The sequence below is a fragment of the Haliaeetus albicilla genome, chromosome 7, assembly GCF_947461875.1.
Source record: "Haliaeetus albicilla chromosome 7, bHalAlb1.1, whole genome shotgun sequence".
NCBI classification, from domain to species: Eukaryota; Metazoa; Chordata; class Aves; order Accipitriformes; family Accipitridae; genus Haliaeetus; species Haliaeetus albicilla.
Window position 1 is genome coordinate 42,956,327 of NC_091489.1, and position 16,190 is coordinate 42,972,516.

General features: G+C 47.0%; 2 protein-coding genes and 3 non-coding genes across 6 annotated transcripts in view; all 5 read right to left on the bottom strand.

Moving 5' to 3' along the window:
- Positions 1–553: 553 nt before the first annotated feature.
- On the bottom strand, positions 554–6,080 carry HSPA8 (heat shock protein family A (Hsp70) member 8). Its single transcript, XM_069788089.1, has 9 exons — positions 5,851–6,080; positions 4,783–4,992; positions 4,056–4,261; positions 3,804–3,956; positions 3,148–3,703; positions 2,610–2,812; positions 2,078–2,276; positions 1,510–1,742; positions 554–1,017 (listed from the first exon to the last, which is right to left on the bottom strand). Exons 2-9 carry the CDS (start codon positions 4,985–4,987, stop codon positions 832–834), a joined length of 1,941 nt encoding a protein of 646 aa, XP_069644190.1. The 5' UTR covers positions 4,988–4,992; positions 5,851–6,080; the 3' UTR covers positions 554–831.
- On the bottom strand, positions 1,323–1,419 carry LOC138686252 (small nucleolar RNA SNORD14). The gene has a single exon (XR_011325608.1). It is a non-coding gene; the product is annotated as a small nucleolar RNA SNORD14 (small nucleolar RNA).
- LOC138686251 (small nucleolar RNA SNORD14) lies at positions 2,362–2,458 on the bottom strand. Its single transcript, XR_011325607.1, has one exon. It is a non-coding gene; the product is annotated as a small nucleolar RNA SNORD14 (small nucleolar RNA).
- Positions 2,894–2,984, bottom strand: LOC138686250 (small nucleolar RNA SNORD14). The gene has a single exon (XR_011325606.1). It is a non-coding gene; the product is annotated as a small nucleolar RNA SNORD14 (small nucleolar RNA).
- A 6,942-nt stretch (positions 6,081–13,022) lies between the features above and the next one.
- Positions 13,023–16,190, bottom strand: part of CLMP (CXADR like membrane protein) — a 41,600-nt gene continuing 38,432 nt past the window's right edge. For both annotated transcript variants that reach the window (XM_069788090.1, XM_009919932.2), the window contains 2 exons: positions 14,974–15,115; positions 13,023–13,524 (listed from right to left, as the gene is read on the bottom strand). In XM_069788090.1, coding sequence (XP_069644191.1) covers positions 13,230–13,524; positions 14,974–15,115 — 437 coding nt within the window. In that variant the 3' untranslated portion in view covers positions 13,023–13,229. The remainder of the gene's footprint in view (positions 13,525–14,973; positions 15,116–16,190) is intronic.

Below are 16,190 nucleotides of genomic sequence, written 5' to 3' on the forward strand. Positions count from 1 at the left end.
ATGTAATGTTATATACACACTAACACATAATAAAATACTTATAATAAGCAATTATGTTGCTTCTTACTGTGGAAGAGGCTGCCTAAAGCCACATCCCCAACCAGCAAGGACCTCTACCAAACAAAGAGCTACCTCTTAAGTCACCTTCCCCAAGGGTGGGGGGACAGACAGGACCCTCAAGCTGATAAATGCCCCAAGGACCAAAGCATGATTACCCACTTTCCCTTCTGCTGTGGCTCAATGGTAACTAGCTCTGCAAGTTCTCTGAAAACACTACTGGACTCTTTGAAAAGGGTGAGGTCACTCAGCTTCAGTTACCACTTCCTTAACACAGGCTTGCTGCTTTTTTTATCAGGTCTCTTCAGCTAAAGGAAGGGGCCAAGAAACCACACAGATAAAGCCACAGTAGCTCTAGGCAAGAAGTCTTAAATTGGTTAGATCACACTCACCAACTGTTGTGTGATCTTGATCTTCATACTCTACCATCGAGGGTTCCCCCCCCTCCACTTTTAGTACAGTGGTCAGGACATACAAAGAAGCAGACACAGAAACATTGTGATGCCCATTAAATAGTTTTTATTCTTTAGGACATGAATTGCATTTCCACTTTGTTTACAGTACTGTAAAGTGCAACGGTATTCATCTCCCCTCCTGTGCACATGTTCAAGTATTTAAAATGCCCAGAAAATTTTAGTTTTACAGCAGCTCAGTTATGGAGTTTTATCTGGCAAAATATACCCAGATGTGCCTACAGGTTTGGGTCCTTCAATCTAACCCCCACCTGGGGGTCCTCCAATACTAACTGCTAGTGGAATGCATTGCCCAGTGTCTTTAGTCCACCTCCTCAATGGTTGGTCCAGAAGAAGCTCCACCAGATGGAGGAGCTCCACCACCAGGGAATCCTCCAGGCATCCCACCAGGCATTCCTCCTGCACTCTGGTACAGCTTGGTGATGATGGGGTTGCATACCTTCTCCAGCTCTTTCTGCTGGTGCTCAAACTCCTCCTTCTCAGCCGTCTAAAAAAGACAAAAGCTCAGCACCTGCTCCTCTCACTAAACAGATACAGTCTAAAAGTTAACTAGCACTACCAGGCTTACACATTTTTCACAAGTCTGGACTTATTTTTAGGCCATCCCCACCAAGTCAGACTTGCATTGGGCTAGATGCAAGAGTATTTCTGCTTGGTCTAGTTCCAACAGGACTCACTCAGATCACTCCTAGAGCTTACATTGCTCCTGGAGCAACAGGACCTCATTTTAGGTTAGAGAGAATCATACCTGCAAGCTAGCCAGATTGAAAGCTATATGCTTGCAAGCTGTGGTCGCTCAGACATCCAAGGAAGGTACTTGGACCAACACAAGTCTTTCGACTTCTGGTGGAAACTACGAATGGCTTTGGAATCACTTTCATCACAGCAACCAGTAGCTCTCCTCCATCCTCTGTAGCTTTCGTTGTAGCTCAGCAAGATACCAAAAGCAAACCATGACCAAACATCGAATATGACATACCTGATTCTTGTCCAGCCAGTTGATGATTTCATTGCATTTGTCCAGGATTTTCTGCTTGTCCTCATCAGAGATCTTGCCCTGGAGCTTCTCATCTTCAACAGTAGCTTTCATGTTGAATGCGTAAGACTCCAGGGAGTTCTTGGAAGACACCTTATCACGCTGCTTCTCATCTTCTGCTTTGTATTTCTCTGCTTCCTGAACCATCCGCTCGATGTCTTCCTTGCTCAGCCGGCCTGCAGAACAAGGCAGCATTTCACAGATCATCTTCTACTCAGTCATTTTTAGTGGTGGATTACAACCTCCCACACATTCCAAAGTCTACACTTCAAGCTAGCTTAAGCAGGCAGGCAGCAAGAGAGGCCCATAAGCTATCAGGTGCCCTCATCTTAAACCACATCATGGGCCGCCTTAGAAACTCATGGATTACTGCACTAAAAGCAAGGCTCATGGTTGTCAATCAAGATGCACACGCATTACAACCAAGCCTTGATAGAGAGAAGGCAGTCTGACAAGCCAAACTTACGTAACTAGCCAGTCCCTCCCACCCTCAGAAACACGTGATCCTTACCCTTGTCATTTGTTATTGTGATCTTGTTCTCCTTGCCAGTGCTCTTATCCACTGCAGACACATTCAGGATGCCATTGGCATCAATATCAAAGGTTACTTCAATCTGAGGTACACCTCTGGGAGCAGGGGGAATACCAGTCAGCTCAAACTTGCCCAGCAAGTTGTTGTCCTTAGTCATAGCACGTTCTCCTTCATATACCTAGTAAGAAGAACCAGCAAATTAAGTCCAAAGTTTGAATACACATTATTAAATCATAATGGGGTATTATCCTGAAGTGGCATGGTCGCTCAGACATCCAAGGAAGGTACTTGGACCAACACAAGTCTTTCGACTTCTGGTGGAAACTACGAATGGCTTTGGAATCACTTTCATCATTGCAACCAGGTCTTTACTCACACCCCTCACCAACTGTGAGAACGCACCACCTCTAGCCTAGGATTTACTTCAAGTTAGCAACCACTGGAAGCGTTAACAGGGTCTTACAATTATGTGAGTGCACATCACCAGCTCACGCCATTGTTGCTTGCCTACCTGGATCAGCACACCAGGCTGGTTGTCAGAGTAAGTGGTGAAAGTCTGCGTCTGCTTGGTGGGGATGGTGGTATTCCGTTTGATCAGGACTGTCATGACACCTCCAGCAGTCTCAATGCCAAGAGACAGAGGAGTCACATCCAACAGCAGCAGATCCTGTACGTTCTCAGACTTGTCTCCAGACAGAATAGCAGCCTGAACAGCTGGGGGGGGGGGCGGGGGAAGAAAAAAAACATTAAAAGCCCTGCAACAGATACCCTGCACACTACAGTTAAGCCTACAGCTCGCTCAGACATCCAAGGAAGGTTTTGGCCATCATTAGTAGACTTCTGGTGGAAACTACGAATGGCTTTGGAATCTGATTCATCATTGCAAGTCAAAGTAAGCTTCTTACTGCTTTGAAAGCTTTATGGATTGAGGTGGAACACCTAGGGCTTACACCAGTACTGCTCCAAGACTGCAGTTCAGACAGCACTGAGTTTGCCAAGAACACCACCCAGTTTTAGCACACACAGAAGATGTGAATTTTTGTCATTACCTGCACCATAAGCCACAGCTTCATCAGGATTGATGCTCTTGTTCAGCTCTTTGCCATTGAAGAAGTCCTGCAGCAGTTTCTGAATCTTTGGGATACGAGTAGACCCACCAACCAGCACGATGTCATGGATCTGCGATTTGTCGAGTTTGGCATCCCGCAGGGCCTTTTCCACAGGATCCAGAGTGCCACGGAACAGGTCAGCATTCAGCTCTTCAAAGCGAGCTCTGGTAATGGATGTGTAGAAGTCAATACCCTCATAGAGAGAATCAATTTCGATACTGGCCTGCGTGCTAGAAGACAGAGTACGCTTTGCACGCTCGCATGCGGTGCGGAGGCGACGAACTGCTCTCTTGTTCTCGCTGATGTCTTTCTTGTGCTTGCGCTTGAATTCAGCAATAAAGTGGTTGACCATGCGGTTGTCAAAGTCTTCTCCACCCAAGTGAGTGTCACCTGCAGTGGATTTCACCTCAAAGATGCCATCTTCAATGGTCAGAATTGACACATCAAAGGTGCCACCTCCAAGGTCGAAGATAAGAACATTCCTTTCAGCACCAACCTGCAAGAAGAGATCGATTTTCATAATGCAATTCTTTTTCTACTGCTGGTTTAGCACGTTTACTAGTTGGACGTCAGAGACAAGTCACTCCATAGCATACCTTTTTGTCCAGACCATAGGCTATCGCAGCAGCTGTCGGCTCATTGATAATTCGCAGTACGTTGAGCCCTGCAATGGTTCCAGCATCTTTTGTAGCCTGACGCTGAGAGTCATTGAAATAGGCTGGTACAGTCACCACAGCATTAGTAACAGTCTACACAAAAAAACCCAAGCAAAAGTCAGTTATTTATGTTAACTACTCACACACACAGAATTATTCATCATTGCATTTCACTTAAGTCCTAAACCTCACCTTTCCAAGGTAAGCTTCTGCAATTTCCTTCATTTTGGTTAAAACCATGGAAGAAATTTCTTCTGGGTAGAAACTCTTTGTCTCGCCTTTGTACTCCACCTGGACTTTTGGTCTACCAGCATCATTCACCACAGTGAAAGGCCAGTGCTTCATATCAGACTGGACAACAGAATCATCAAATCTACGCCCAATCAACCGCTTTGCATCTGGAAAAAATAGTTCGCCATATTAAATATATTCATTCACAAAGTACATTAAGTTATTCCTAAAAAACAATGCACAAAGCCCTAGAACACTGTACATAGCCTGGTATTATTACTTCCTGCCCAGCTGCAGGCACCACTGTTTCACCTCTTGCACATGCACAAACTCACCCCTATCACCTCACAGCCACCACAGCAATGCTACAGCTGCTGTACCATAAACCACAGTGCTGTCTAGGATTCAACCCAGACACTTAGTCAAGGCCGTTTAACACTAACTGCCAAGAACAACCTGCAGCAAGCGAATATTTTAACTGTAAGGCATATGCCTTCCCAGTATATAAAAAAAGCTGAACTATTAGTAACACAGTTATATTATTCAGACCAGAAGCAAATTAGTAGTTTCGATTTCCAAGAGGAAGCTTTAACGCTCCTATCAAGTCAGCAATTCCTATAACCAGGGAACATCTGCCATCACCACGCTAAGCTTCTGTATGTGAAATATGGAAATCTTGCAGCCTTACCAAAAACCGTATTGGTTGGATTCATTGCAACTTGGTTCTTCGCAGCATCGCCGATCAACCTCTCCGTATCTGTGAAGGCAACATAGCTTGGCGTGGTCCGGTTACCCTGGTCATTGGCAATAATTTCCACCTTCCCATGTTGGAATACACCAACACAGGAATAGGTGGTACCAAGATCAATTCCGACAGCTGGTCCCTTCGACATCTTGCCTGAGGAAAAAAAATTAAAAAAAAAAATTGAACTGTAAAATTGAGCTCCAACTGCAATGCTCCCTGCCTCTGTTATCCCCCGTTTTACCAGCAACCGCTCTTTAGCGCATACGGTTAACGCATTTGAGAAGCCCAACCACGTGGTACAGCCCACGGCCGGGGACTCCATCTCCCATCATGCACCTCTCCGCTCCCATCACGTGGCCGGGGGCGGACATCTTAGGTGCCGGGCAATGGAGTCCCCGCTTCGCGTGGGCCGAGCTTGTCAGGCCATGTGGCCTGGCACAGCCCCAGCCCTGCTGCGACAGAACCCAACCTGCACCCATCGGGGAGAGGCAGCGCCCGCCACCCCACCACCCCAGCACTCGGGGCCCCCAGCCACCACGTGGCGGTCCCGTAAGCCCGCTCCTTGCCCCCCTCCCCCCCCCCGGGGACTACAAATCCCAGCATGCTCGGCCGCCCCACAGACACTGCTCCACCTCTCCCCCCTCCCACACACATCCCCGGGCGTTCCCGGCGGGAGATAACATGGGCGACAAGTCTCCTCTGTCTCTCCCTCCCCCCCCCCCCGGCCGCTTCAGGAGAGCAAAGGCACGGAAATCAGAAAAAACCGCCGCTAGGTCGGATTTTAGAGAAAAAGGGCCAACAGCGCACAAGACTCTGCAGAACCACCACATTGAAACAGAAAAAAACACCACCGCAGCGACAAAACGGCCTCCACCATCACCCCCCCCCCCCCGATCCCCAGCCCGATCCCCCACAGCTCAACGGCCACTCCCGGTACAAGGGCACCTCGGAGGGCGCTCAGGCCGGACCACGGCTCTCCTCTCCCCCCTCCAGGGCGGCAGGCCCCGTTACCTGAACGGCGCGGACAGGCCCAGACGCAGACAAGGGAGGCGGCTCGACGAAAGCTGCTGCTCAATGAGACCGGTCGGCGCCCGCCCCGCCGCCTTTATATACCCCCTCAGAACCTTCCAGAAGGGCCCGCCTCTTCTCTCCGCTCCAGCCAATCCCCTCGCGTATTCCGCCACCCTTCCCACCAATGGCCGTCAGCCGGAACCCGCTCCCTTCGTGACGCGCACAGGAAGGGGGCGTGCCCGCCGGCCGGCCGGTATTCTCGAACCTTCATGCGCTTTCCCCTCTCCCCCACCCCAACCGCCTACCGCTCCGCAACGCTCGCCCCCCGCCCGCAACGGACGGGGGTGGAGCTTCGCGTGCGCGGGAGCCAATGAGAGCCCTCCAGCGGCCGCATGCGGGTGACGTCACCGGGTAGCGTGGGATGAAGGAGGGGGCGGGGGCAGAGAAAGAGCGCCGGGGGGCGAACGGCAGCCAATCGCAACACGGTGCCGGAGGCTCGTTTGCATAGACTGCGCGCGAGGGGGAAGGGGCGAAAAGGCGCCTTGGGGTGGGAATGACCAATCAGAACACGGGGATGGCGGGTTGATTTGCATAGAGGTCGCGGGTGGCGGGGAAGGGGGAGCCGGGGGGGGGGGACGGGTCACAAAATGGCGGCGCCATGCGGAGCCCGGCCGTCAGCCCCGGCCCCCTTCCTCATCCTCCCCAGGTCGCCGGCGCGGCACCGCCGTGGGCATCCGGCGGCGGGTGAGCGGCTTCCGTGCCCCCGGGAGCGGCGTGAAGGCCGGTCCCTGCGGTGGCGGTCCCGTACGCTGCGAGCAGCGTTGTTCGGGTACCGCTGCGCGCAAACGTGTGGGATTAAACACAATTAACAGCAGGATTAACGGCGGGCTAATCGAATCCAGCCAGAAACGAGCGTTTCGCTTTCCGATCGGAAAGCTGGAGGTGCAAAGAGCATACCGGGAGGAGGGGGGGGGCGGGAGATCACCCTCCGCCCCGAGAGGAATGACGGCATTTTTCATTTTTTGTGCTTCCTACAGCGTTTGCGCCAGTAAATCTCTCTCGGAGCACGATAAGGTATGGCAGCAGCGTGTTGCTGCTCTAATCCTCCCTGTTCTGTTCAAGGCAAAAGGCAGTGTTCTCCGATTTCTCCCCACACCCTCACTCTCACCCAGGCAGAGGAAACCATGTTGTCTGCGCTGTTTAAGGTGACCTCGGTTTCTCCCGGCCTCCACAGCATCTCCAGCCCTACTTTTTAATCCATCCTAAGATTTTTCTCGTCCGTAATCGGTGCTAAGGCACCAAGTGACACCCCTTGGTATGTCAGCGCTGCTCACTGCATGCTCTCAGCACAACTGACTTCAGTGGAAAGGAGACGGAGGCTCTCAACGGTGGAAAACCGTGGCTGTTCAGCGTCCTTGGGGATCAAGCGAGCAGATGGACGACCGCAAACATTAAGCTGGTCTCAGCGCCTTAGGCTGAAAGCTGATCAGAGGTCATAAATCACATAAGGTCAGGCTCTAGCAGGAGCGCTGTGAATTGCATCAAATGTTTACATGGCATAAAATGCTGAGCGGAAAAGTCAGAGGGAGTCGCTAGGAGGAGGGCTACACAAAACTGGTATCCTGGCCAGCCTCCGTGACCCTATACAGTGGGAAAAGGGGCAGAGGAACTTCTATAATCGGGGGCAAGAACTGCGTGAAAAAGCATTCCTGGTGCGCTCTTAACACTGCCCACAGGGTTGGCCTTAGACAAAAGACTCCTGGTGGCTGCTTAAAAATCAAATACTCGGGGGGCGGGAGGGGGCACTAACAAATCTCTCCTTTCAGGCTTATCCCAAACAAATGACTGGTTGTCCTCTGATACCTTGCTGTGTGCAAGCCTGCACCCTGAGACATATAGGAGTCAACGCCTCTTTCTTTCATGGCGATTTTGAGTGACCTCTACTAGGGAACGTGATGCAGTTACCCCAGATCAGCTGGCAGCTGGTAACCCATTATCAGACCACGAACATGCAGATTCTCACCGCCACACACCACCAGGCTCCCGTGACAGATGTGGTGGGTCTGCTGGCCCACGGGAAGTGACTCCTGTCAAGCAACAGTTTGTGGCTCCTATTCTTGCTGGGGGCTGGAACCTGAACCGGAATCTTTGGGTGACAACAGAAGGCGTAGTTTGGAGTTGGAACTTGGGTGTACAAGGTTAGAGACAGGAGGGGCAGCAGGAAAAGGAAAGGGGCTCCATATCATGGAGCACTAGCTGTCACTCTCCTGTGCCTTTAAAGATAAGGGCAGTCAATATGAACCATCACCCTGTATCTGACCAGGTATGGCATGCAAAGCACACTCCACCCTGTCCAGAGTACGCGCTGCTGGAGCACTCACCTCCCAGGCTACACAGGAGATGCTTCTCAGGAATGCACTGCTAACTTGCACTGAATACATTGCACGCCAAGTCTCACAGGAGCCGTGCTGTTAGCAAGGTACTGTGCTTGCATTTTGTTTTTTTAAATCATGAGCAGAATTTCAGTAGGACCCAAGAATAGCACTACCTGCGCCTTGAAATTAAACAGTGACATTTAGATGTGCAACCATACTTTGCTCCACAGACTGATAGCAAGCGAAGGCAGTCTAAAACAACAGTGAGTCAGTGCAGGGAGGAGGGCAGTTTTGCAAATGACTCATTACATTAGAAATTAAAGGCTGTTAACATACTGGACAAAAGTAGCTCATTTACTGTATATCAGAACAATTAAGGCTCAGCAGGCTGGACACTGACAAGTACTGTGTGTGGAGTTTTTTCAAATGATGAATTCCAACATTATTTTTTGAAGCCAATTTAGAGATCTCACGTTAGACATCAAGCACTGCTTCTTTAAGTGTTTAAAACAGAATTGGGAAGAGAGTGGAGATTGTATCAAAGACACACTTCCTATTCACGACAGAAGTGTTTGTTATTTATACAACACTTGGATCTGCATGCCCTGGTTGAAGTTTGAAAATCACACATTTCCATGGCAGTCCCATCCCTTTCCCACCAAGCTCTCCTCCTTCAGTGTGTCAGTACAAACTGATCAAGGTGAAAAATAACCCAAGATTCCTGATACTGTACAAAAGTATGCAATTGCACAATTCCTCTCAAAATGCGTATCACCTAATCAGGATTTTGGATGTCATCAACTCAGGAGGGAGCCAGTAAATAGCATTTCCTCATGAATCAGGGACAGACAGAAGGACACACCTATGAGACCACTGTGTTGTCACTGTGTTTTGTTTTAAATACTGTGTAATTATGTTGCAATTTTTACTCCCAGATTTCAGTAAAGAAGATGGCTGATGATGGGAGACCTCTGCGCAAAACACCCCCAGGGAAAGAAGGCTGAAGCACTCCAAGAGAAATCAACCACAGTTATGTTTAGTTACACTAAATTCCGCCTACATCTCCCTGACCGGAGATTCCTGTTAGCTAGTTAAAAATGTTTATCTGCAGAGAAGATCTAAACTGTCTGAACACAGTTCAAGGTTTCATTGTCATCTCACGCCCAGTTCTGGAGATGAACTGAAACTCAGCGGCTGGTTCAGAAGTAAGGTCACAGATGTGGGAGTGCAGTGTCACTGGAGTTTTGTATCTGTGCCGTGTCTATGCTGGCACTATTAACCATACTAGCTTGAAGCATCTACATCCTCAGCCAAAATACCTCAGGTGAAATAGCTGCATGGAAGTCAAAATGCCATTTACTTCAGTACACCTAAGGTTTCACATATTTCATACCATGTCACATAATTCAGACTGAAAAAATACCCAGGAAAAAGACCAGCTTCCCCACACTTTCTACACAGATATGCATGTAGTCACAAAAATGGTATTTTTGACTCCATACTTCTTTTCCTTGGATTCTGCTTGACAGCATGTAACACATCATACCACAGAAGATGGAACATTAGTACAAGTTTAGTTGAGCTGCAGCACTTCAGCTGCAGCACATTTATTTATAAAACAACCAACAAAAAAAAAAATTACGAAATCATTGATTCAAAGGAATCAATAATAAATATTTGCTTTCCTCTGAGTTGTTCAGACACAGTACAAGTACACCAATTATAGCAGGTAGAAGAGATGTAAGCTTAGTTTAGCTGCTGAGAAACGAAAGAAAGCTACATAACATTGTATGCATTTAATCACGCTAGTAATAACTGGTATATGACAGTAAATGCTTTAAGTACACTATTTTACAAAACAGAGTTTGGCTTATGGTTCATTTGCTTCCCTTGTGCAACTCCTGATATTATCATCCGGAGCTCAGAAAATGTCCCTTTGAAAACAGAATACCTTTGAAATGATCCCTTTCTTGTATTTCCTTTGAGTAATGAACTTTTCCCTTTGGGCTTCGTGCTAGCAACTGAAGTGCAGAATTGACTTTGTGTTCACCTGCAAGATCACTGATGTTTAGTCTGAAAAGCACCGCAGCATTTCAGACTTAGTGATTTTAAATCACCACGGTGCCCACATTTTTTAACCAGGACCACGCATCTTTGCACCTTTGTTCCATGGCAGGAGACGGCCACAGTGCTTTTTCTGACACAGCGGGCATGCCTGGGCAATGGGTGCGTGTACCGCCTGCTTCCCAACAGGGCTAGGAACAGCCTGGAACGATCACACACACCAGGCTTCAGCAATTGCTTCCAACTAACTTCTTTTCCCCAAGGTCCATATACCTTTCATCCCATGCAATCAGACAGATAGCTCATATGATAAGGAGTGACTTCTCTGCTCCAGGAGAGTTGGAGACCAGGAGAGGGCTGCCAGAGCTGATCTATCCTGCAGCTGATTCCCAAAGGCCTCCAGGAAAGAGACTGCCAGGAGCAGGCTGGGCAAATTCTCCTAGCCGGCAGCAAGTGGCTTCTAGGCTGTAGACAGAGCATCCTCCTCTTTGCTAATTGCAAGTCTGGCCTGTGACTCAAAGCTAACCTACAGCATTTGGTATTCGGACTGTAGCCAGCTCAACTGTTTGAATTGTTACCCTTACTTTGTGGTAATAAGCTTCTGGTTGCTCAGGCATGTATTCTTTACTGAGAAAAGTGCTCCTGTTTTTATATGCATAGAATAAGTTTCCTCAGATGCAACACAGGTAACATTAAGTGAAATAAGCAACCACAGAAAAAGCCACAAACTACTTTAGCAGTCCTGCTTATGCTGTTTGGGACTTTCCCAGCTCTGGAGTACCTTTTAAGCATTCTGCAGTGCCTAAGCCTTCGGGGTCCAGGAAAAGAGCAACTGCAGAGGAATCACAGACACTTAGAGCTGCTGCTTCCCAACAGTGACAGCCACCACCAAATCCACCAAAACACAGCTGATCCAGGAATGTGCCTCTGGAGTATCCAGGGAAACTGTGTAAGTAAAATGACACAGTATCCAACACCAGGAGCTGTCACAAAAGTAGAAGCTTATCAAACACCTAATACCAGATGTGTCTTTTTTTCAAATCCGTGACTCAGCTGCACAACAGATCAGTACTTTGTCCTGCCAAGGGTGGATAGGTTGACTCTGGGGTAGAGAGAGCAAGTGACGTTTTGGTACATGTGATGAAAATGGGTGACTGCTCCTAAGAAGAGAAGTTCTCAGATAGTATCGGGCAAGTCTGAAAACTATTTCCCATAAGGAAGTAGCCCAAGCAGGGCTTGGCTTTGCTCAGATTGTCTAATATCTCAAGCAAAGAAGCTAGCATTCTGGGTCTCAGTCAGAAAAGTAGATTAATTACAGTTCCTGGAGTGAAAGAATTACAGATCTGTGGTTCTTCTGTGCTGATCCATCTCCTGTAGACTCATTCCACAAATTGCAGAAAACTTTCCCTCCCTCAAATAAAAAAAAAAACCCACACCTCATTTTTTTAAATAGAAAATCATCAGTCCAGGAATACAGGAATCTAGAACCTACAAGCTCAGTGTCTTGTGTGTAGTAGTGGTCAGAGCCAAGTTCTTCAGAGGAAAATATAAATGACAGAATTATGTGAACATCTGCTTCCAGAGGAAGCCTCTGGAGTCCCTACCTCCCATCGTTTCCTGTTGGCCTTCAACTTGAAGTGTAAGACTTTATATTCCTTGGAAATGTTTATTCTGGTTAATTTAATCACATAAAATATTTTATGATTCTTGCAGTTTTTTAAGAGTCTTGCTAAGGTTTAAGCCTCAACAATAGCATGTGGCCCAGCGTTTGATGTATAAATGGGACAACGCACACAAATATTTTCTAATGGAAGCAGCATTGTGCTCGTTTCCCTGTCCCTGGTGTATTTTCCTCACTATGTGCTCTGTCACTCTATCCTTCAATCTTACCTGGATGCCTGAAGGTCAGCTCAAGAATGCTGTTCATTCAGTCTTGGGAAGAGCTCTCCATAAGGCTTCTACAGCATGGCTCACCCCAAAACTGGTGAATTCACAACCTGGCAATAGCAAAGATATCTTCCAAATGCTTCATCCAGGCTTTGTGGTAGATTAGTGGCCCTCGCTTTTGGAGGTACTGCCTTCCTTCTGGATTCAGTGCCCAATTCTCATCAGACTAAGGCTCATTTGCCACAGATACCACTCCAGTGGAGTTACTGCGGCTTTGCAGTGCTGACCATAAAAGCAGAGTCAGGCTCCTGGCCGTATCTCTCTGGGTGCATCATTAAGTTTATTCTGGCAATTAAAGCACCTCTGTTGCCTTGACATTTAAGGGTCCTTTGTCTTTAGTACAGAGATTAGTTCAGACACATGCCTTAATACTGCATCTCTTGACCTTTTTGAGTGATCCTTTCATTTCCACTTTAGTTACAGCCTTCAGAAGTATTTCACTAGAAGACTGAATGCAGAAAACATGAAGCGTCTGTCAGTTCCCTTTGAGGTTGAACATCAGACTACCCTCAGCAGAGTCTGCCTCAAAATCTTCAGATAAGACAATGCATCTTTGAGAAAGTTCTCCGCAACCAGTACAAGAGACTTTTCCCTCCCCACAAAACCTCTCTGGAATATTATGCATCTTTATGTCTCTGTTGATCCCTTTTCAAAAATCCTGAGGTTTGGCTTAATTTCATTTGTACAGCACTTAGCTGTTGTAGTTTTAAAATGCTCAGTGTTCCACTTCCAAAAAAGATAATTTAAAAAGAAGGCTCCCTTTTCCCTCAAAGGTATCTTTCTTAAAAAAAAAAAAAAATTCTGTATCAGAACCTCAGTGCTGGAGGATGTAAGAAAGAGTTGAGTGGGAGGGCTTCTTGTGGTGTGAATAATCACAAGTGATTAAAATTAAGCTGACCAGAAAGATAGCTAGCTAATCTAACAATTCCTATGTGGCTGGTGGTACGTGAAGTGTTTCTGGACAGCAGGAGTCTCCAGACAGCTGGTGAGCAGTCACACGGTCTGGAACGCTCGGCTTTGGGCAGGCACCATGACCAGCGTTGCTCCCATTTTCATCAGGTTAGCATAGTCGACTTTCTTTGGCTCAATTTCTTTTCCTTCCGTCTCCCTCTGGCTGTACTGGGGAGGAGTTAGGTGGGGAGTAGCTTCCGTTGACAAAGTCCGTTGGCTGCGAGAGGCACTGTTGGCTGTCGACCTGGTTGAGGAGGAACCTGAGCGTGAGCTCCTGGAACCAGATGAAGAGGAACTGGGCTTGACAAGATGGGCCTTGGGTGCCTCTGCATCTTCTCTGCAATCAAACAGAGGACAGGGCTCAAATACGGGAACAGAAACGCTTATACATTTTACCAGGCGGAATTGCTGCTGCAATAAGGAGTTGCTTATTGAAGCTGCAAATCACCAGGACATATTTGTCTAGCAGTTTGAGCAAGGTACAGGGTTTTCTGAATTCTGTGCTGCGTAACTTTGTGGACTGAGCTCCCTATTGCTCTGCGGAGCTATTGGTCAAATGGATTTAGAGTACATGCTGCACACGACTGGCTCTTTGTGTGTGGCTTTGAGGTCTGTGGAACGAATGCCAAGGGTCAGTGCAAACAGTTCAGCTAGAACTGTCTGCTCTGTAATCCTTACTCATAATGACAAATGACTTAGGACTAGCTGAGACCAGTTCTTCTAGTTTTAAAAAAAATGTGGGTACTGAAAGAAGTGTGAGAAGTGGGCCCAGAGAGAAAGAGAAGAGCTAACAGTCATGCATAAAAAGGTGATAGAAGAGGCTGAAGCTCAAACTAAAAATGAAAAGGCATGCAAGATTTGAAAGCAAAGAGAACAGGGAAAAGAGAAGGGAAGAAATCAGCAGAGACTACCTTCTTGCTGGCAACCTGACCATCAGAGTAATCAGCTGCTGAATGGATTATAGAGATGCCTAATGGTACACAGATGTCATACAAGGGCAGGCAGTCTTTTACAAATAGACATAAGGATGGAGCAAGGCAAGGGGTTTCTTCAAGGGCAGGAGCAGCTAAAACTCATTCCTGGAAATATCTTTTCCCAGCACTTTCCTTCCTGAGAAGTTTAGGCTCCATTGGCTAGAGACCAATCTCTGCTTAGGGGAGTTAAGTGGCAGACCTCACATGCTTGTAACAGATGAGTTTAAAGAACATGCGTCAGCATTCTTGGTACACCCGCTCAGGGTGAGGCTTCTCAGCTCTGCACGCAGCAGCTCAGGGGATTTTTCACCCTGAGCTAAATCCAGAAGCACAGTTGTTCAAAAGACTCAAGAAAGACTGTGAGAACCTGCCTGCCTCATAGCATTCCCAACAGAAATTGCAATTGGAAAGGAAAAAAACCCAACCCAAACCAACAAACCTCTCAGAACCACAATGGACAAGTGGGTTGAATTTAGTACTGGAGAGGATTATGCAAATGCTTTTAAATGCTGAAATTACAAGCATGAGAGAAAATATTTTGTTGAGTTTTATGCTAATTTGTCCGGGGCGGGGGGGGCAGGGGGGGGAGAGAAAGGGGGAAGACATTATCATCTATCTAATTTTCTGGAAAGTCTTCACAAAGATTCTCACATTCAAGAAATGTGTCACTGATATTTCAGGGAGACTTTAAAAGCTTTTTAGAACAACCTTTTAAGACACTTATACCTAGGTTACTTAAAACTGTAGTGAAAAGATGTGTGAAATTGAAAGAAGGGAGGGTGGGAGGTGGGGGATTAAATAAAAGGCGTTACCTGATTTCATTTGGTGCCTCCTCTTCCTCATATCTCTTCTTTTCTTTCCTCCTGATTGTCAGCCTCACCACCAGGAAAAGGAGGGAAAGTCCCACCACCACGCCACAAACAGCTCCAGCAATCATGCCGATATTTTGTGCATCTGTTGTCCAGAAAACAAACATGTTAGTCACTAAACTCTCACTAGGGTCATATGGTCAGATTCTAGTCCACACTACAACTTATAGCACTGGGTATAAATCAGAACAGAATGTATTAGTCTACTTATTTAGGCGTGTCTCCACACAGAAGTTGAACCAGTTTATCTTCAAGTATTGTTTCTAAACCTGAGCTGACAGCGGGATAAGTACTTACCTCTGGAAGGGTGGGATCACAAGTGTTATGCCTTCAGCTATCGGTCAGAATTGCAATGAGGAGGGAAAATCCTCTCATAAGAGCACAGAACCACAGAAAATACAGAGACGGACAGGACAACCCACTTGCGAAACAAAGCACCAGGCAGTTTGCTAGAGGCAGAAGAGTGTTTGAACTACGAGTGTTTCCCCATGATGATTTTTCTTCCCCGTCAACTCACCCTGAAATGATTACAATCCACTTGCAGAATGAATTATTCAACTGGGGGAAAAAGTGACCTGAGGGCGGTAGAGAGGAAGGAGGAAAGGAAGACCATATTGTGCAGGTGTAAGGCATTTTTCATCCAAAATAACAAAGTTAATGAAAGGATACTTCCTAGTGTATATGGGCCCTTAGTTAATACTTTATGACAACTCTTTTGATAAGAGTGGTTAGACTGGGTTTGGCTGAAAGTTGTTTCTGTAAGGCTTGTCCCTATGGAGGGTTTAGCAAACCAAAGTGAGGTTTTTAAACCAATTCAGTTCAATTGGCATAAAAGCTGCCTGGACGCTTTTACTTCAGATGCCTGAGGCAGACAGGTTTTCCTTGCTACATGACCATATTCCAGTTATTTCAGGCCTGGCTGGGCAGAAAAATTCCAAAGCTATGGAACCTCCAAGAGACTTCTCTACTAGCAGTCCTTTATCACAGCACTTCCAGCTTCTGCTGACCTTCCCTGAGAGCTGTACATAAAAACCTGCTAAACTGTATTATTTGGATTTGTCCTCAATGCTGGTGCTAAACTCCACCCTTTTCCTTGCATGCATATGCAAAGGACATAGGTACCTAGACATGCACACACTCTTATTGGTGTTAATCAGGTA